Raw genomic sequence first — 22,985 nt, 5'->3', positions numbered from 1 at the left:
TCTAATAAAAATGACATGTTGAGGTATATTTGTGGCCTTAGAGCTGTTATCTGTCACCAAATCACACATTATAAAATTAGTGGCTCTATTCTCTATACTTCTTTTAATAGATTTTTCCAATTTCTGTCATTTGCCTGACTATGGACTGGCGAGGCAAAATGGATTTAGTAACAGATCCACTTTTTAAAGGCCCTCCTGACCATACATTGCTTAATTAACTCTGCATCAATAAATGACTTTGGGGTTGTGCCTTTGCTGTTAAATATCCAACAATGCAACTAATATAGTTGAGCTGTAACTTTTTAACAGAAAGTTTTTTTTCTGAGAAGACTATTTTGTCTACAATATTTTATCCAACAAACTTGGCAGCATGCTTTTGCATATAATGATGTTTCAAATTACAGTCTTTGAAAACTTGCTCATATTTTTATTGAATTAACCTGAATTCCTTTAGCCTTGACAAAAAGGTAATCTATCCACTTTTCATTTAACAATCTCTTTTCACCTGTAACATTTCTTTTGTGTGGTATGTTATTTTTTAGACATTCTCATAGTCATGCTGATATTAAAAAATAATAGACGAGGGACTGTATTTATTGTTTTATGAAAATTATTAAGAAGACTGAAAAGAACATTCATTCCATTCTGCAACTTAGATCGGTATGTAGCCCAAATCAAAGGCTCTATCTTGAAGTGAATTCAGTTGGTATATAAGACTGCCTCCTGTGTGAAGCCATATTTAATGATAAACTAGAGGGCTGGCAAGAAGGTGTAGCAGGAAAGATACTAGCTTCCAAATCCTACAACCTAAGTTTCATCAGTGGAAGCACATGGTGAAAGAAAAGAATTAATTCTGCAAGTTGTTTTCCAACATTGTCTCCTCTTCCAAAAATACATAAATAATTGAATTTTAAAAGTTTAAGTATTAATTCTTACTTGTCTAAATAACATTGATTATGATAGGTTAATATATAAGTGATAATTACTATTTTACTTACCAAGCTAACAACTAATAGTGGCAATTAAATTATCTGGTTTTGGAAGATAACACACCAGAATTTATATGCTCAATGATAAACCTAAAGCTATACTTGTGTACAAATAGCAAGAGCATGCATACTCTTATTTTGTGTGACATTATGACAGAACAATGCCATTTTCAAAGTTCCCACTCAAGACACCATCAAAAATGCAAATGATGTTTTTCATAAGTTGACTTTATGTTGGACCATATTGATGTGATTCTTTCTGTATGCTGTGAATATGTTTTATTGTCATTGGTTAATAAAGAAGCTTCTTTGGCCCATGACAGGGCAGAAAATAGGTAGGCAGGAAAACTAAAATAAATGCAGGGGGAAAAAAGGCAGAGTCAGCAGATGCCATACAGCTGCCAAAGGAGAAAGACACTGGAAACTTAACTGTAGACCACATGGTGATAAATAGATGAACAGACATGGGTTAATTTAAGATGTAAGAATTAGACCCTAGGGTATTCACAAAGGTCTGCATCTCACCCCTGAGGTGGGGGACCAGGTGCAGGGTGAACTTTCTGGATCTTTTAGTCAGACATGGTGCAGACATCTTCCAGCTGCTTGCCTGAAAAGATTGACCTGTGCTGGTCAGAGGGTGTGCCGTTTTGTCCTGAATCTTTGCCTTGACGTTCTCAATAGTGTCTCTGGGTTCAACCTCCAGAGTGATGGTCTTGCTTGTCAGGGTCTGTATAAAGATCTGCATCCCACCCCTGAGGACCAGGTGCATGGTGGACCCTTTCTGGGTATTGTAGACAGACAGGATGCGGCCATCTTCCAGCTGCTTGCCTACAAATGGACCCAGTGACACCACCAAGAATATCAAACAGGAAAATGGATGCACTTTCCTCAGAATACTTTTCCTCTGTCTAGAAAGAACACTCCTTCTGCTTTCTCTAGGGCTTGAGGGCTTGAAGGGTGACATCTTAGTATCCCCTATCTTTTAAGCTGTTAACCAGGTTCATTGCACTTTGAAGAAAGTTATTGAATATCCCCCAACACACATGAACACAAAAATAGTTAGTTAGGAATATACTTAAGCTATTAGCCAAGCAGTGTTGTGATTAATATAGTTTCTATGTGATTATTCAAGTCTGGGTGGCCGGGAATAAAAGAGTAGTTTCTTTTTACACCACATTCATAACTATATTAGTTGGGGTTCTACAGAGGAACAGAACTTCGGGAATGTATATGGAATTAGAATGGATTATGAGTAGTTTATGGCCCAGCTAGTCCAACAATGGCTGCCTACCAACGGAAGGTCCAAGAATCCAGTAGTTTCTTACTCCACAAGGCTGTTTGTCTCAACTGGTATTCAGTACATTCCAGAATCCCAAAGAAGTAACCTCTAATGCCAGAGAAGGAACAGACTAGCAGCCAGAGAGAAGAAGCAAGCAAAGGACACATGCATTCTTCTTTCATGCGCTTTATATGACAGCCAGCAGAAGGCATGGCCCAGATTAAAGGTGGATCTTCTCACCTCCAAAGATCTGGATTAAAGGTTTATCTTCTCACCACAATAGATCCAGATTAAAAATGGGTCTTCCTACTTCAAATGATTTAATTAAGGAAAAATAATCCCTCACAGGTGTATCCAGCCACTTAGGTTTTGTTAATTCCAGATGGAGCTAAATTGACAACCAAGAAAATCTATCATATTGACTATCCTTGGGTTACTTGTGGCTCACTGGCTATGGGTTGGACACCCCTAATTTAGAGTTTTTAAGATGAGACCACAAACTCCAAATCTACAATCAAATAAAACTGCTCTATCATTTTCTTCCATAAACACACAGATGTTTGTTTCTGAGTTCATAACAAAAACCTAAATGCTGAGTAACATGAGATACACACTGAAATCAGTTAGTGACACCAGTTCTCATCACAATTAGCTATGTTAAAGTGAGCATCCCTGTGGCCCACTGGCTATTAGATGCATAGCAGTATTTTTGGCTAGGGTGACCTAGAAAACATCAGTGTTATGACAATCAAGTGTGTGCTGCTCCAAATGTGGAAAAGGGAGGGTTCACAGTAATCAGACTCTCACCAGTCTGTGTTTATCTGTGTCTACTAAATGGTTTGCATTTACCCACTTCTGCTAGTCATACAAACCATCTTGGCCCATTTCCTCCCCTGCCTATCAGCTTGCCTCTCCGGTTTGAGAGCTCATTTTTCTATCCCTCTGTGTGAATCACCTTGCTCATAAACATTCTTAATCATCTTTGAAGACTGACTTTTGTCACAAATTCCACAAGATTTGTTCCCTCACTACCAAAATGATTTGCATCTCTTCCTCAAATGTCTTCTGGCTATCACCAGAGATACAGTGCCAGTCGGCAATGGTGACAGCATATTGCCATGTCTGACAGCTCAACACGTGGTCTCCTTAAACAGAAGAACTTTGCCCTATTTTATTTGCTTATTCGACCCCACTCACATTACCGGAAGAACTTAGACAGTTTTAGACAGAAAAGCAAACTTAAAACTTCGTGGAAGAGAAGAAACTGTCAAAACCAACAAGCAGATAGCCAATAATGGCAATTAAGAAACATAGAATGGGAATTATGAAGTAGGAAATTTGTATCCCAAAGAAGAAAAATCATGGTGTTTCTTGCCATAGAGGTTAAGTACTCTGACTTTTACTTCAGGAAGAATTTAGTCACCATTTGGTGAAGTTGCCCTGTAGGTAATAGTCATAGAGAAAATCTTGGTGACTGGACATCTTGTTTTCAGAAACATGATTAAGAAAGTCAAACTTGAATAAGAATAAGAAAACCATTTCTGTCACACTGAATCAATGCTTTTCAACTTTTTCTCAAGAGTACATTTTGTGTGTGAGTGTGGGGGTGGGGGGTGCAGCTGCACATGCCAGGACAGTCTTTAGGTCAGTAGATAAGTTTGCAGTGTTTGCTCTCTCTTTTCACATTTTTATGGATTCTAATGGTTGAATTTAAGTCACCAGGCTGATGCACCAAGTTGCCTTTGGATGCTGAGACACCTCACCAACACAACATGAGGATGTTTGGAGGAGAAAAAAAAAAAATCTGACCCTAAATTCAACCCAAAGATTCTTCGATGATTGATCTTAGCCACTTTGTAGTTTTACAAAACGTTCAAGTTAATTCTTTTATTTATTTGAAGTTGAGAACTAAGCACTAGGAAGTGATTCTCAGAGTGTGGTTCCCACCGATGCAACATCAAGGAACACAGTTCCTGAAATTTATGCACATACCCTACAAGAACTCAGTCAGACACACTAGGGTTTAGCGTATCAAGTTCTTCAGATCTTTCAGACTAATGTCACAGTTTAAGATCCACTGTATGAGTGTGGGCTTAGTGGTGTAGTGGTGGTGGTATTGCTTCAGCAGCTTTTATGTAAAAGGTGTATTTAAAAAATGAAGGTGAGATCGAACTTCTCTGCAGCTGAGCAGTAGAGGGTAGTAGAACCACTTCTTCCTGTTTTTTTCCTCTCTGATTTCATTTGTCTGTGACTTTTCTGGCTTTCTCAGCTCTGTTCTGCTTATTCAAATGCAGATGGTCCCTGACTTATGATGCCTTAAGATCTTTCAGCTCTACAATGGTGTGGGAGCATGCTCATTCAACCTTTCTGGTTTTCATTTGCAGTATAGTTAACAACATGGCAATACCAGCACTTCATTGTAAAATAGGCTTTTGTTAGATGATTTTGCCCATCTATGAGCTAACGTTAAGTGTTCTGTGAGTGTTTAAAGCAGGCTAAGCTAAGCTATGATGTTCAGTAGGTGATGTATGTTAAATAAATTTTCTCCTGACAACATTTTCACTTTACAATGGATTTATCAGGTCATAAACCTATATTGAGGAAAGAAATGTCTTTGCATTAATTGTTTTTCTGAAACATCACAGGCAAGTTGAGATGCCACAACCACCTTGACCCTGGCTACAAACTGCCTTTACTTTTAGCAGAGGGTAGGCAAGTACAGAGAGAAAGACTAACTCTCCTTGTGCTGCCTAGCTTGTGGGCAGAACATCTGGACAGCATCCAACTTTGTTTCTATATTATAACTCTTTGGTTCAGAACTTCCATTTACTTCAGATAAACTGTCAAACCAAACTTGAAGAGGAAAATTAACTACCAACGGCTTTCTGAAAGTCAGCAAAATAGATTCTGAGTCCATTACACTTTCCTTAACAATAGAACCTTCTGAACTAGTACAAATGGAGAGGAGCTTTAGATTATCTGTCTTCCTATGTATTTTTAAATATATTTTAACTAGAGTCTGATGCCACAACTGGCCATAATTATGCACTAATAATGCACTAAATTTGATTCAAAGGAACAAAGGCGTTTTGAGTTCTTCAAGGACAAAAATGTCTTCAGACCTCAAAAAAATACACATTCTCTGCATTCCCATTATTCAAAAATATCTAACACGTATTTCTTTCCTATTTGAAGGGAAATCCTCCCAGGCTAAGGAATTTTTCCAAGATTTGGGAAGGAAAGAATTTTTGTTTAAATATGATGCCTTAAAATAGAAGAACATCAGAATGAGGCTACCTTCTTAGTTATAAATTCTCTTTTACACAGAATTGACCTTCTCCAAATGTAATCACTGATACACTTTTCTTTTTCTTAAGCAAATACCTTAGGAAAACTTTGCATGCTTGGCACTATTCGAAACCCACAATTTTGCTAGCATGTAAATGCTCTGGCAAGCTCTTCTGTCTAGACAGCCTTCCATTCCTTGGGTGTTTCATAAAAATCGTGCTTTGTAAATATGCTTAGCCACTTGTGTGTTTTCTTGAGAAATTCCTTCCACACAAACACATTGCTTATTCCTTTTCTAGCCACGCCCTCTTGGCTAGCCTTAAGCTGCTAACACATTTGACTTCCTCTGACAAATGCTCTTTACTCCTTTGTTCATTCCCTTGCATAATGCCATGCAAGAGTCTCTCTTTCTCTAAATTATCTCTCATCATCGGTTAAAGAGAATTACAAAATGAAAGGAATGAACACAAAGTCCACCTTGCTTCCTTTCCCACTTATTACATAGCATTTCTCAATTTTCTCTGGATGCTTCTGTTGACATTTGTCCTATTTGGAAGAGGCTGTAATAGAATCCTAGTGTGGTATCAAGATAAAAGAGAGAGAAATATATTTATTGACCCTGATATAGTTTACAATATCTAACCAGCCTAGTTCAACAATACTAATGCTTTAGTAACGTATAGTAAGACAACTCCACTGTCGTTACATATTGTGTCTTCCCCAAGTGATTGAAGATTCTTGATGACCAAAGTTATGTTTATCTCTTCTAACTCTGTCCTCACAGGGAATGGCAAAGAACCCCAGTGGTTGTCTATTTAATGTGCTATTAAGTGTATCAATTTACATGGGAATGATACTTAGTTGTTTGTTTATCTGCACTGTATACTTCAAAACACAGTCAAGTTCCACGTTTTGAAGATCACAGATTTCTTCAGTGCCATGATCTGGCAGAGAAGTCTGTATTGATACATTTTGATAAATTGAATCACTAGAAAAGAGAGGAAGAAGGATAAAGAGAAGAAAGGTGGAAGAAAGAAAAGAACGGGTGAAGAAAAAGACGAGAAAGAAGGAAGGAAGAAAAGGAAGCAGGGTAGAAAGAAAGGAGGGAGAGAGAAAAGGAAAAAAGGAGAGAGGGAAGAAGGAAGAAAAAAGAAGAAAAAAGAGGAGAGGAGGAAGGAAAAAAGAAGAGAGGCAAGAAGGAAGGAAGGAAAAAAGGAAGGAAAGAAGGGAGAGGTGGAAGGAGAAAGGAAAAAGGAAGAGAGGGAAGAAGGAAGGATGGAAGGTGTCACTTAAATCTTCAGTGGTCAGAATAATCAGAGTGATTTTTACTTAGTCCACTCCTTCAAATACCACTCTTCTAGAAACTCTTTGGAAATCATGTCTTATCCACAAACTAACGATCCTTTAATCCAGTCAAGATGATTCACAAAATTATTCATCATGGACTTTAATACCATCCCTGAGGGCTTCATGACCTATTTGTCTCTCAAACCATTCATTCTTAATCTCATCATTGTAGGCAATGTGGACTGAAGGAGATCACAAACACTTGATAAATAAGTATAAAATAAAAACAATCATTTTATAGATAACATTAATATTAATATGAATAGATCTATATATGTAAAATTCATAAATCATCATTTTAGTTAAAATAATTTTTATGGATAAACCAAGATAGCTAATGACTAATAATTTAAAAACTCAGCATTTGTGAGACCTATATCTAATGGAAAAAAATTGAATATTTAAATATATGTGCATGGAAAAATATTTAAATAATAGTTTGAAATTTTTATTTAGTTTTTTTATATTTTAATATTTTAAAATTATATTTAAAAATAAAATAACTCCTAATTCCATTGAATGTTCCTTTGATAGATATTACTCATTGTCAGAATTTGTGCTTCTGTCAACTGTTGACACCGTAATAACAACGTAGGTTTCTTATAATGCACAGATGCATATCTTTTCAACAATATTGTAAAACATACAATTAATATTTTTGTTCATTATATTTTTAAAACTGCACAGATATTTGACCTAGTAGAATTACCTAACCTTTTGTTTTCATAAAGTATGATCTTTTATGAGTCATTTTGAAAAGAACCATTGAGGAATCACACCACAGTCTTGAGTCTTAGATGTCAGATAACTAAGTTTCAAGGACTCTAAGTCTATTCTCTGAAATTGTCTTTGCTTTTCTGTACAACTGCCTCTGTAAAGTCTTAAGATTTTCTCTCTTCCACTTCCTTCTTTAAAAATCTTCATATGAACATTACACGTAAGCTCTCAAGACCCAAGAAGCAGCGTGGTTCACTTTAGGGATCAGAGAAGGGTGTTACATAGACACAGCAAGATGGGGATGCTGCTTGCTGCTATATCCCTTAGTTACACATCATGTCTGCAACTTCAGCATATTACCTTGATGCTTTCCTATGGACAAGATGCTCTTGGCTACTTTGCTAGTGGCTGCCAAACTAAAGGATATTCTAATGGGGTATGACTTGCAAAGAAGCAGTCAAGCCATCAAGAACTAATTCAGCACACATTTCCAAAATAAACATTTATATTTATATTTATAACTTTAAAACCACATATAATTAAGACATTTTAGGAAATGCTCTGAACAACGACAGGAATTTTAAGAATGTTTTGCTTGACATGTTATTTTGACCACATTCACCATTTCCAATGAATTTAATGATGTTGCTAATTCATGGAATGTTTGTTTTTATTAATAAAATTCATTAAAGGATGGAATTTTATGTAGCTGCTTTGAAATATTCAGGGTTTTGTTTAGTCCCCAGGTAGTACAAGTAATACCACTTCCCACAGTGATGCTTAAATTGGATCCACGTGTAATATTTAGAAGATGTGGAGAAGAATGAATTTTCAAGTGGTATCAAAATATTTGCCTATTTGTCTTGCCATGACTAGAAAGTCATAGACTGAGTTCAAACAAATGAACATTACTCCATTTATTTATCTTTTCAGTCACTAAAACTGAGGGTAATAATACCTATTCTGAGTAGAGAGACACCTAAGACAGTGCCTCAAACATGTAGATTTTCTATAAGGAATTTGGGGAAAAAAGAATCTTGATTCCCTGTACTAATGGTAGCTTTTCTATGTGCCTCCCTCAAAACCTCCATAGAATGTGTGTTATTCAACGTCTGCATTGAACTCTCTTTTCCACAGACAAAATAATAAAATATTATAAACCTCTATAATTAGAACCATCAAATAATTTCTATACCAAGCCTAAGGCATTTCTCTCAGTCAAACAATTACACAAAAAATACTAAGTAAATTTCTTGTGGATTGAAGAGTTTTCTTATGTTCAAATGATATCATCTTGGTAGAAAGTGAAGTAATGTTTTCCATGATCTGCAATCATACGGATAATCCTGCTACGTTCTCAATGAAAAGGAATGTAAGCTGTCTTAGAGAAATGTGCGTTATAAAAGTACGTGTGTACTTATGCTCAACATCGGATAATGATAGCTGGTCAAACTTCTTGTGTGTGTGTGTGTGTGTGTGTGTGTGTGTATGTGTGTGTGTGTGTGCGTGTGTGCTGTGTGTGTCTGTTGATGTACAACATTAGTTAAATAAAATTTTATTTTTTTTTGTTTATTAAATGGAGATAATGCTGACTTAAGAACACAGGTTTTGAGTTCTGTGTAGTTTTAATTATGAGAGATGCCTAAATAAATGGATCATGAAGATATTGTTACATATGGTAAGAGGCATATCAATGGAATGACTGCTGCTGAATATATTAAAAAGGCAAGCAGAGTGGTGGTGGTGTACACCTTTAATCCTAGCATTCAGGAAGCAGAGACAGGCAGATATCTGTGAGTTCAAGGTCAGCCTGGTCTACAAGAGCTAGTTCCAGAATAAGTACCAAAAGCTACACAGAGAAACCCTGTCTCAAAAAACAAAAACAAACAAATAAAAAGTCAAACTTCTGTGTTGGAGTTGTTTCATTATTGACTATGCTTACATTAAGCTTACCTGAAAATTACTGTTAAAATGGGGTCCAAACCAGAAATCTACCTATGTACATGTGATTACCTGATGTGTTATAATGAAGTATTAACTAGCCAGAGAAATGAGAGATTATTTGATGAATTCTATTACCATAGTTTCTATATTTGAAACAATGGCCAATTTATGTCTTTATTTTTAGGAGAGATATTTCTGAACTGTATGTGTTTTAAACACTGTTGTATCTCGGGACTTTCTCACCATATGAACCATACCACCATTTGGAACTGTCTCTCAGTCTCCCCAAAGTTGCCCAGCAACCATGCATTACTGCTAGTTCTAAATGAAGGTCATAAGTTAATGGATGAACAAGTGATTGCTACTGTGACCTGACTTTATTTCAAAGTTAGTGTCATGGTGTCTGATATTTTTCTTTCTGGTAGAAATATCTTATATTTTAATAGGATATAAATATTCATGCTGTGGAAAAATGCTCTTGTACCCTGTAAAGATTTGTCAGTTGTATTGGCTTAATAAAATGCTGATTGGTCAGTAGCCAGGCAGGAGGTATAGGCAGGAGTGACCAGAATAGGGGAATCCTGGGAAGAGAAAAGGCTCAGTCTGCAGTTGTCACCCAGACACAGAGGAAGCAAGATGATAATGCCTTGCTGATAAAAGATACCAAGCCACATGGCTAACACAGACAAGAATTATGAGTTAATGTATGATGTAAGAGTTAGTTAATAAGGAAACCTGAGCTAATTGGCCAACCAATTTATAATTAATGTAAGCCTCTGTGAGTTTCTTTGGACTGATTGGCTATGGGACTCGGTGGGACAGAAACCTCTGTCAAAATATTCACACCTCTTGAAGGGAGAAAAAATGATTAGCATATAGCTTGCAAACAATTTGGAAAATACATTTGAAATACCTACATTTTATGACTTGGACGTCCCCTTATAGAAATGTTTTAACTAAATAATGGTAAATATCATAAAAACTTGCATATAAGATGCAAGTGAAACACTAAAGCACATGAATACTCAAGGAAAAGGGAAGGTTCAAGTTAGTATAATGGATTCATATAAATGAATACTAACAATCTGCTAAAATTATGTTGCTTAAGAATTTTTAATAACATGAAAACAGCTCTTTATATTTGAAATAAGTATTGAGGTAGTAAAATTATCTTTTATTCTTTAAGGTTGATTATGCAGAATGCATAAGAAAGGATGGGAAGGGATGAATGTCAGCAATCATTTTATTCTGGGATAATTTGACATAGGTTTTGCTCTTTTTGATACTTATGCTTCTAAATTAGATATTTTTGCAATTACAATAAGTATTACTTAAAATTAATTATATCAATAAAGAAGAAGTGTTTTAACTGAATTTACCTTAAAAATAAAATGTTAAATTAAATTAAACCACATTCTTTGAAGCAACTTTAATGGAAAAATTGTTTTTTGCTTTTCTACTGTCAATATAATCTCTATCAAATGATGCTTATCCTGTGCCCTGTTAAAGGATCCAATTGGCTCCCAAATTCTAATACCTTTATGTCTAAACTCCTCTGACTTTAATATTTTAATTATTTTTTCCATCTGAAGCCATTCCACTTACTTCTTTGTCTAGAATATAGCACATGAGCAAAGCATCCTTAATCTTCCTTAGAACTTTGTACTTTCTTAACAAACTCTCTCGTCAGTGAACACCAGGAACCTGTGTGTATCTGTCTCCCACGCGCTGGGATTGTATATGTGTGCTGTTCTGGCTGGCATCTTAAATGAATACTATGTAACACGAGGGTCGGCTTGTTGGGGTATCTGTCTCGCCCGGTACCCCACAACCGGCAAGTCCCAGAGAAAATCAATCACACAGAGATTTCTATAAGTTATAAAGCTGATTGGCCCATTAGGTCAGGCTTCTTATTAGTCCTTGTAACTTATATTAATCCATTATCATTATTATGTTAGCCATATGGCTTGGTACCTTTTTCAACTGTCAGCTCACATGTTGTTGCCTCTTCGGTGGTCTGCACAGGAATGCGGAGGGAGTTTCCTGCTTTCCAGAATACTCCCAGTCTCTTTGCTCCACCCCTACTTCCTGTCTGGCTTTCCCGCCTATACTGCCTGCCTGGCCAATCAGCGTTTTATTAAAATATGATTGACAGAATACAGACAATTCTCTCACACCAATACTAGAGATCCAAACTCAGTTCCTCATGTTTGCATAAGAATAAGCACTTTACTGACTGAGCCATCAAGCTAGATTCTAACTTACCCATTTCGTACCAAGATATCAGACACATATCACTTCATCTGTTCACTATTCAAAGTGCTTAGCATCTGTTTTTCAACACAGGATATTGTGGAAACTCATGGATGTGGATTCGTTCCACCTTCACCAAAGGTCAGAGAGTTCAAGCCTTTTCTTACTTCCTCAAGGTTATTGACAGGAGGTTTGTATCAAGTTTTGGCTGCTAACAGGATGTTTTGACCTAGGGTGTGATTACTCGACGCTTTGGGTACTTTGTTCATTAATCAATAAAAGCAACACATAAAAAGATTTCTGACACCAGGGTTGAGTGCTGCTTTGTAGGAGGAAATTTGTGCCTGTTACTATAAACCTGGTCAAAAGCCCATGGTGTAAAAGGTCACGGGCTATATGGAGAAGTCTGCTACAGTTGTTTTTTAATAAATGAATTTATTGTCAAAATGCTTTTTAATTATTTATGTTTACAGCCACAGTTTAGTGCTACTCTCATTTCTGGTCAGGGAAGTTTCTTTTTGTAGTGTGCAGTGTCTGATACAGAGTCTCATAAAAGGTCAAAGTGCTAATAATCAATGACTGTTGAGTGTCCAGGCTTAAACAAACCATTGATATCACATCCTCTAAGGCTTGGGAACATCCCAGAGGGGACAGAAAGTGTGGAGATATGAAAGACAGGGAGGAATACTGCATGGTGCTGTCTTCTGAATTTGGCACGGCTATTGCAGTCATGAACCTATGAAACTGTTATTATTTGCCAAAGACTTGAACAAAATCAGGCCTGTTAGCATTCCACTGTGGATGAAAAGGGAATCCCAGAAGGTTCTGCTCATCTTTAAGGAGCTTTTGGTAGTTTATGTTTTGTGGGGAGATGGGAAATCATTTTCTTCAGTGGCATAGCTGCTGATAACTTGATTAACATCTTGTAAATAACCCTGCATCCATGCTCATGCTGACAACACTAATTCAATGCAACGGGTAATTGAAAAAGGTATAAAAGAAGAATGAAAACTAGCTGGAAAGAAGGAGCTCAACATGAAATAGAGGCCCAGAGTGGGAGCGGGTCTGATTGACATACACTGCATACATAAAGTATCAATGCAGACTAGCTGAGTCCTTTGTCTTCTGATCCAACATCATGGATATGAGAGATGCTACCTTTGTTATCTTCAACTGAAGAAAATCATTGTATTGATTCATAGGAATGTGACATCACCTAGCAAAGGTGCATGGCTAGGTGCATGCATTATCACTAGAACCACCTCTGTGGTTACTGAGTATACCTTTCTGTCCTGTGTAAAGCATTTGAAATCCATTATTTTGTCAATTCTTGCCTAGTACTAACTGCATTGTCTCTTTTCTGCTGTATAACAAAATACCTGAAACTGTCTATTTTGTGAAGAAAGATTTGTTTACCTCACAGTTTTGGATACTATTTGTCCACAGTTGGTCGGCCTCATTGGTTCAGCATCTGGTGAATATCATTAGTAAAAAGCAGATTGAGACAAGAGCCTATACAAGATGAACCCCACGGCTAGATAAGATGCTTCCTTCCATAGCATCTCATTCTTTCGAGAACTAAGCAGGTTCTCACCAAAATCACTTTAAAATGTGACCTTACAACCTTCCATTATTATGTCCCACCTCTTGGAGATTTCATAACATCTCTCAAATTACAGCACCAGTAAATGAGCTTCCAGAATAGGAGCGACTGGAAGATAAACAAATCTATACCATAGCAACCATACAGGGTTCAACTTTGTGGCAGAATCTTGTATTCTCCACCCTTCTGCTTTACCTCACGTTTAAACATCCCATTAGTCTTTTCTTTCCTCTCAGTTTCCACATCCTGTGTATTAATATTCTGCAGTACACAATATGGCCAGGCTTGCTCTCATAGCTCTAAGTTTTTATAAGGTAATTGGTAAAATGAAATTAATATGGACTATTAACATGGGAAGCTGTTAATGGATAACTCTAAAAGGCTGGGAAAGGCATGTTCCGTTGGCAAACATGCTTGGTGTGTATTCAACCTCCTTTTCCAGATTCACACATTCTTTACATTATGTAGGTTTATGAGAATTTTTACAAGAAAACAAAAGCAAACCAACACAACATGTTTAGCTTGGAATTAAAGACGTCTCCATGTGTATTTAATCTCAAGACACATTGAGTAGACACATAGAACTGTCATCATCTTGGTTTGTGTCTGTCCACAGTAGGCTTTTCCAGATTATCCTACAACCCTATAGATTAGAGCCAGTCACATCAACCCTAGAGAGTAGTGCTGGGTGAAAAGCTAATTATCACTCCGTTTTTCAGTTATTTTTGCACAAATGTAAAGATGTAGGTTCTAGTGAAATTTTTATTGTTAATTGACAATACACCTTCAGATTTGAGGTACATGAATTTGAACAGCTATTAGAAAAACAGCACATAAACTTATGCACATTTCAAAAATATAATTCTATAACGGAAGAATGAAAAAATAAATGATTTATTTTAGAATTAACTGAATTGTAAGTTAAAAATATGAACATATAAATAACATAAAAGATTAAAATCTGATAGTTAAATAAAATCAGTAAACCAGTTCATTTATATCAACATGGTTTTCCTCTGAGAAAAACAAAGATCCTGTGTTTTAATACAAGTTGTACAGAACTGATGAGACAGCAAATTAAATGCATTTAAAAATCACATAGAAATAGAAACATTTAAATGGATTTTGAAAAAAATAATGTTTTTATTAATTCTTGGAGAATTTCTTAACATGTATTTGATCGTATTCTTCTTCTTCCCTGACTTCCCCTTACCCACCCACCACTATGCTGCCAACTTTCCCTCTTAAGTTAATTAAGTTCAACTATTTTGTTGTTGTGTGGGTCAACTATTTTGGGCATGGGACATTACCTGGATTATGTTGCATATATACCAAGGGTCACAACATTGAGGAAACCCAACTCTCTCTCCACCATGTTTTTCTCTCTCCCCTGTCAGCATATATCAAATAACAGCAGCTCCTGAGCTAGGGATAGGAATCCATGTCTCACCTCCCCACTTCCATGCTTAAAGTTTGTTTGGCTTAAGGTTCTGCGAGTCTTAATGTGTCCTGTCACAGCTCCTGTAAGTAATTATGTCATCTGTCCCGTCACAGCTGAAAAGCACTGTTTCCCGCTTTGTCTTCTTAATAGATTCCTCAGCCTTGCAGGGAGGGACATGATGTAGACATTCCATTTAGGACTGAGCACTCCCAAGACTAATTCTTTACACGCTGACCAATTGTGAGTCTCTGTGTTGATTGTCATCTACTGATGAGAGTTGAACAATGCACATTTTTTCTCATAATTGTACCATCTTAATTTTCCTTTTGTTCTAAAAAGGCAAACGTGTTTTATTTTCCTTTGCAATGAATTTCAAGTTCATAAAATTAAATATAAGAAAAATCTCAATATAAAATATGAAGTTTAGGAAATATAAAATTTGTTACATATATTCTAAAAGTCACCACAAAGTCTGAATAGAAAGTTTCAAGTATAAATAAGATTTTTCTATATTATAATATGTATGTTGGGCTTAAGTTTTGAATAATAAATTATACAAATTTCTGTGAAAAAAAATGTCAGTTGCTGTTGGGGGAAGGGTTGCTTGTTTGATCTGGCTGTCTGACTAGCTTAGACCAAAAACAATCACACAAAAACCAAATTATTTAAATCACTGCTTGGCCCATTAGCTCTAACTTCTTGTTGGCTAACTCTTATATCTTAATTTAGCCCATCTCTATTATTCTGTGTATCTCCATGTGGCAGTGGCTTAAAAGCAAAGTTTCAGCATGTCTGACTCTGGCAACAGCTCCATGGCATCCCCTGACTCCACCGTTCTTCCTTCCATCATACAGCCTAGCTTTCCCTGCCTACCTACGTTCTGCCTTGCTATATGTCCAAAGCAGCTTCTTTATTCATTAATGGTAATCACAGCACACAGAGGGGACTCCCACATCAAGTGGCAGAATCATTGTCTAACTTAAGTTCTCCATAATTACCAGTTTTCTTTTTTTGGACAAATAGCCTAATCTCTTAGGTTTTGTTTCTTCATTTATAAAATTACCATAAAATAGAAGTAAGGTATGGTTGCACCTACCTTTAAGCTCAGCATGGAGGAAGTAGAGGTTGGTCTTCATTTGTGGATTTGAGGCCAACTTTGTCTACATTATGAGTTCTAGGTAAGTCAGGGATACATAAGGAGCAAGTGTGTCAAAACAGTACCTACTTGTAGAATCCTTATATAAATGGAACAATCAATCTGAGATGCTCAATATAAGTCTCAGAACACAAGTCTAATCCCAGTGTGGATACCTCCCTTAAGGATTGTCTTATGTCCAGAATGTGCTCTGATTTGTGGGGGAAAAAAAAACAACATTTTTCTGGCAGTCCCTTTGAACTTTAGATCTAATTAAGGAGGTTCTGGGCCAAAGCTGTTTGGGACACAAGTGTGTGTGTGTGTGTGTGGGGGGGTGTATGTGAAAATTTTCCTGTAAAAAACACACAAAATGTAAAACTTCTTCACTTATTTTCAAATGTAAACAAGTAGTTTAAAAGTCCAGTAGCCTGACTCTCATGTACTCAGCATTCTGTTCTCATGATGGTGGCAGCTTTTGTCCTCCTGTGCTACCTAAGAGTTCCCCCATTTTGTTCTCTTGAACAGCAGCATTTTTTTTATTGATTAAGCTGAGCTTTACATTTTTCTCTGCTCACTTCCCTGCCTCTCTCCTCCTCTTCAGCCCTCTCCCAAGGTCCCCATGCTCCCAATTTACTCAGGATATCTTGTCTTTTTCTACTTCCCATGTAAATTAGATCTATGAAAGTCCCTCTTAGGGTCTCTCTGGGATTGTGATTTGTAGGCTGGTTTTCTTAGCTTTATGTCTAAAAACCACTTATGAGTGAGTACATATGATAACTGTTTTTCTGGATCTGTGTTACCTCACTCAATATGATGTTTTTTAGCTCCATCCATTTATCTGTAAATTTCAAGATGTCAGTATTTTTTCTGCTGTGTAGTACTCCATTGTGTAAATGTACCACATTTTCCTTATCCAATTCTTCAGTCTAGGGGCATTTAGGTTGTTTCCAGGTTCTGGCTATGACAAACAATGCTGCTATGAACATAGTTGAGCACATGTCCTTGTGGTATGCTTGAGCATCCTTTGGGTATATACCCAAAAGTGGTATTGCTGGATCTGGAGGAAGGTTGTTTCCTACATTCCTGAGAAATCACCGCACTGATATCTAAAGGGGCTGTACCAGCTTGCAGTCCCACCAGCAATACAGAAGTGTTTCCTTTACCTTTACCCCACAACCTCTCCAGCATTAAGTTGTCATTAGTGTTTTTGGTCTTGGCCATTCTTACAGGTGTAAGATGGAATCTCAGAGTTGTTTTGATTTACAGCAGCAGGTTTTATTCTCATGTGCTGTGTAACAGTTCCCATCCTGTTCTCATGAACATCAACAGATTCTGTTCTCATGTGCTATGTTCCCCATAAGGCAGCAGTTTATGCTCTATGCTAGTTGTTGCTGTAGCAACTTAAAATGTTGGCATTACATATGGCTTTTATGTCTGAGGAGTTTTAAACATTCCTGCGTACTCAGAGAGAAGACTTATCCCACTGCAGACTTAGAATGATGAAGTCTAGTATGGGAGATGCGTGGGTGGAGTTTTCCTGTCCTGACCACCTGATCCCAAATAATCAGCTCCTTCCCAAATAATTGATTCAGAGACTTAGTATGCTCAGCTAATAGCTGAGGCTTGTTACTACCTAATTCTTCCATTTAACCCATATTTCTTATCTATTCATCGCCACATGGCTCATGTCTTGTTACCTTATTTTCTACATGTCCTGCTACCTCAGCGATTGGTTGGTGGCTCCTCTGATTTCCTCCTTCTTCCTCCCATCATTGTTCTAGTTTGGTTGTCCTACCTATAATTCCTACCTGGCTATTGAACAATTAGTTTTTACTAAACTAATCCGAGTAACATTCTTCATAGTGTACAAGAGGATTATTCCACAGTAGAGATGGGTGTGGATCTACAGTCACTATGACAAATACCTATTTTTAGATCTGCCACTTTTAATCTGTTCAACTCATTGCTGACTCAGTTTCTCTGCCCATAAGATAAAACTCTACCTCCACAGAGTTATTTAAGAGTAGTGAATGTAGTATACTTACAAGACTATGCTTGTTATATGGTAGGCATCCAATATCTATGCATCTTTAGTATTATTAGTGAATCTAATAATACATTTGAGGAAGAGCAAACTCAGGCTGACATTAAAATGCTGTCCTGGATGTTAAGAAAATAATTATGATCAAACAGATTTACTCTGATTATTCCTCCTTTCCCTTAACAATTTCACTCCAACAAGAACAGCATTAAAACCAATCTCAGTTGCTTTAGTCATATGTTTGATTAATCTCTCAGAAGCCCTAAATTACATCGCCTTAGTTTTCAAAGTGAATTAATATTTTTAAGCAAAAGCTTATGAGTCAGAGGTTTTTCTGGTAGCTGAGACTTAGCAGAAGGTTACTACAAGATGGAAAACCCACACTGATTAGATTTCAAAAATACTTAATAATTATAATATAAATGAGTAAAATGCATTATCTGCCTTTTAGTGGTAAATCTATATTCATCCCATTCATGGTGTTCTATGAGGTGAACCTCCAACAGCCTTCTGCATGGGGCCATTTGTTCATGAAAATATATGTATTTGCAACCTGCTGTTATTGTTTCGCTCACAGTGGAGAGACTGCTGAGAGGTACAAATGAATTCTGTTTTCACAGATATAATACAGAGGTCAGCAAACTATATCTCATGTGCAAATCTGAACTTCAATTATATTTTGAAAATAAAATTTTAGCGGAATACAGTCACAGCAATATCTGTTTTGTCTATGACTGTTTTGTACCAATGTAGAGTTAGAAGTAGAAATAGGGTTCCAACATTAAAGTGCACGATCAGAAGAAATAAAGGGTCCTAATACTGAGGCATCTTTTCAGAAATAGTAGCAGAGTTCTAACATACCTCAAAGCCTAAAATACTTGAAAATCACCAATTTAATGGAATCAATAACTCTATAAACAAACACACTTAGTAATTCCCTGAAGACCAGAGATACTGTAGGGGTGGGAGCATATACAGGATTGGAATACTAATAGTGTTTCTAGAATACAACTACTTAAATTTTTATTTATTTTTTACGTTTTATGTGTATGAGTGTCTTACAAGTCAGTGTGTATATACACTCTGTGCTCTGTGCATGCCCACAGAATCCAGAAGAGGGTGCTGGATCTCCTGGAACTCTAGTTACGGATGAATGCAAGCCATTATGTGCAGACTGAGAACTAAACCTGGGTCCTCTGAAAATGTGGTCTTTTTTTAACCCATCAGCCATCTCTCCAGACCCTCTCAAGCATAACTTTCATTTAAGACTTTCATGACATCCTGCCAAGTATCCGGTGGCATATTGTTTCCGGAAACTAGAGCAATGAATTCAAGGCTGATGTAGACCTGCCAAGACCAGAAGGCTGAGAAGGAGGTCAGGGAGGCAGGTGCAGAGTTGCTCGAGTCCCTGAGGAGGTATAGGATTTCACCTGGAATGTTAGGGAGAGATTGGCATCTTAATTAAATTGTTTCTAATTAGTCAGAGGTAATTGTTAATATGCATGCATGAGCTTCTCTTGTCTTCATTTTTTTCCTTTTGGTATATGCACAAGAAAGGGGACAAAATAGCCATCCTATTCTATGAGATGGAAAGTAAACATATGCTTGTTTTCTTTCCAGCTCTCCTCTTGACCCTGAGTGGATGACTGTACTACTTCTGACCCATGATCTTAGGTTCTGAATGGGGCAAAGTATATCCTCCCCTAACCACACATACTTCATCCCCAATAAAGTTCAACTACAACTACCTTGTAGTCAATTGACTCTCTCTGTTTTCCGACTTGACAACCACACTGATAGGGAAGGAAAGGGAATAAATTAGCCCCAAAGCCCCACACATTGTCGTTAGATGTATAGAGCCATTGCTAATATCACAATATAAAGTCCAGAGCAAGATTTCATGAATAAAATATAACATGCACAGAACAAATGAATCAGATATGCAATATAGAATCTAATATCAGCTTCCAAAATGCAAATGAAACTTTGTGATCTGCGTTTAAAACTGTAATTGCCTCTGTATATCATAGACGATGTGCAAAGGATTACTAAAGTGTAGAACACTATGTAGGCAACCACTGCTGTTCTAACTAAAAAATCTTTCTTAAGAGACAGGAGAGGGTATTACATATGAGCCCAGCAAATTTGGCTGAATTCTTAAAAATATTTCTTGTAATTAGAGACTTACTGTTGGGATACTTATAAAGATTTGCTTTTTCCAAGGAGCTAAGATTTGTACTGTTAGGCATAATTATAGTCAAAATACTCTTTACTAATATTATTAACATTAATGGTATTAACATCCATAATATTGACAAATGAATTAAATAATATCATTATAAATATTAGTTATTGTTAGCTTGCACAACACAGCTTAGTGTCAGTGCTGTATTTGAACTAAGCCATCTGGTTTTGGGACTCAGTCTCTATAACCAGGTGTCATAGGAGGGCTTGAAGTCTTTAATTTTTTCAGAAGACCAAGTTATAGAGACCGAGCTCCAAAACCAGCTGGTTTAGTTGAGCTCACAGTCCTGACACTAAATTAGGAATCTAATAAATCATGTTTCCTCGTCTTTAAATTGTGGATAAAGAATATAATTCACAGAATAGTTTGGATTATTGATAAGTATGCCACCATCCCTCTGTCACAAATAACCATTTTCATGGTCATGGCACTTGTATGGACAAAAATTGGATGAGATACAGCATTTTTAGATTGCACACTGGACTAAATTTGCTAAAATATGCCAGCAAATTTGGATTGAATGATATCACTCATATATCTCTTTTAAACGTAAACGTTGACCTGATAATTTATGCAAATTAGTTTATTCACGCTAGTGCCCTGTAGGTTTAGAGCAGCGAAATGTCAGTGTGTGGTTATGTACCCATTACACACTTGGAGTAGTGGGTGACAGAAAATCACACATCAAACCAGCAAAAACATCTCTAACAAAAGTATAAAGTTATCACAAAATGGTGTTGTAAGAGGCTTATTGTATGATGTGCACTCATCTTTACCTGGATGTGTATTTCTGCAGATGTCACATGGTCTGAAGTTAAAGAAATGCATTCAGCGATATATACGACATGAAACTCATCCTTATTGAACTCGAGTATCATCTGCAGTAATTATTCTATGCCTGGAGTGTCTCTGATAAATAAAGGCCAATGTATAGTCTTTCTTTGTATGGCTATTTAAACTTCTTATTAGGCTATTAAGTCAGAAGAAGGATCCAAATTCATTCTCTCTTTCTAGAGATTTTTATTGTGGAAAAAGTTGCAAGAAAATCTCCAGCTAAATAATTCCCTATATCTAATAAATCGTCTATCTCCTTTCAACTTTCTTCCAGTCCTTTCACAAAGCTTAGATAATGCTATCAGAAAATATGAAATTTGGAATATTTAACAGGTACTAGGACCTGTATGTAGCTCAGGTTCTTACCATCTCCTCTAGGCAATGCTTTCTTATGATTGCAGAAAATGAATGACAACCTGACCACTGATCACTGCAAACACATCGATGGAATCTGAGCCTTCCTTGGGCTCATTTGTCATTTTTTTTTCCACATCACACTTCTCAGAGACATGAAAAATGAGTTGAATCTTCTACCTTCACCTCCCATCCAACTCATCTTTGTGGTTATACCATTTGAAGAGGTAGCATCAGAAATTAGAAATTCAGAGACCTTAATTTGTTTAGTATGAAAGCATCTTACTCATTCCATCACACTTTCTTATAGAGACAATATAAAAACAAACAAAAATCCCAATTACTCTAGATAGTTACTTACCAATGATCAGCTATTTTCTCACTAGATGTTGGAGTACTAAGGAAGCAAAAATACAATTTCCAAAATTTTGACCTTGTGTCTAACAGATTAACACAGTTGGCTAAATTAGAGTAAAGGCCCAGGCTTGGAAGAAAGACTATAACAGCATATGACCAAGCATTAGTTTTTCCAAAAGTTGTTATTATTATTTTTTCTAAATCTCTTAAGTGGAAGAACATCTGTGGGGAATTTACCATTGAATTTTATGTAACATAATTTTTCCCTTGTGATTTGGCACTTCATGGATACATGTGGACTTTAAAAATAATTTCAACTTAGACAAAGAAATGACCAATAGTTTTTAAAAGAAAAAACTAGCAAGAAACCACCTACACCATAAACTTACTTCTTTATGTCTACATCTAAAACTATGCTAGTGTAAAAGAAGGACACTGAGCGATTCTATTCCCTTGTCATGGAAATCATAATGAATTGAGATCGTGAGATCATTAAAAGCCTATGATGTTGTTTCCAGAATCAAGCAGTTGTCTGTGCATATAAAAAGAACTCTTCACAGCACCAACCTAGAGCCTGTGCCTTTGAAGGCCCTGCTTCTAAAGCAAAACCCCAAAGGAAGGGAGAGTCCTGCAATACCTTTTATGGAAAGTCAAGTGGATATTTGGGGACTGCTGATTGCTCACATTCTATTTCTGTTTCTCTGTTTTCTCCCAAGGAACCCATCCATCCCATAAAATCTTGATGAAACTGTCAATCAAGATGCCCATCCCCTGAAAAATGAATCACATGAAATCAAACTATAATTAGCTAATACAGTTCTTGGAAGAGACATCTTGAGTCTTGTGATCCAATACTGCCCCTCTTAGACAGAAACCTTACGGAAAAATTCACCAAATTTTCTATCTAAAGAATGTTTCCACCTGTTGCTTTGACTCATGAGATACTTCAAACTCTGGGCACACTATTTTCACCCTTCATCTGGATTGTGATAGCCACAAATGATACTGAGTTTCCAAAATAAGGAGAAGGTAGTTAGAAACCAGCTGCTGTTTCCTGGGACAGAGCTGTGGCACTTTGCTGTGTACTTTTAAAGTACGCAATAAGGGAGACAACTATGCACAGTTTACATTGCTGTAGCTCATCTGTACTGAAGAGTT

General features: G+C 36.6%; 1 protein-coding gene across 1 annotated transcript in view; it reads right to left on the bottom strand.

The window, feature by feature from the left end:
• Positions 1–1,458: 1,458 nt before the first annotated feature.
• The window catches only part of LOC125387599 (polyubiquitin-B-like), a 174,596-nt gene continuing 153,069 nt past the window's right edge, over positions 1,459–22,985 (bottom strand). The window contains exon 2 of the mRNA XM_048415302.3: positions 1,459–1,817. Coding sequence (XP_048271259.3) covers positions 1,459–1,817 — 359 coding nt within the window. The remainder of the gene's footprint in view (positions 1,818–22,985) is intronic.

Source organism: Myodes glareolus, chromosome 8, assembly GCF_982192425.1.
Source record: "Myodes glareolus chromosome 8, mMyoGla1.1, whole genome shotgun sequence".
NCBI classification, from domain to species: Eukaryota; Metazoa; Chordata; class Mammalia; order Rodentia; family Cricetidae; genus Myodes; species Myodes glareolus.
The sequence above is the reverse complement of the archived record's forward strand: the minus strand, read 5'-3'. Positions and strand labels throughout refer to the sequence as shown.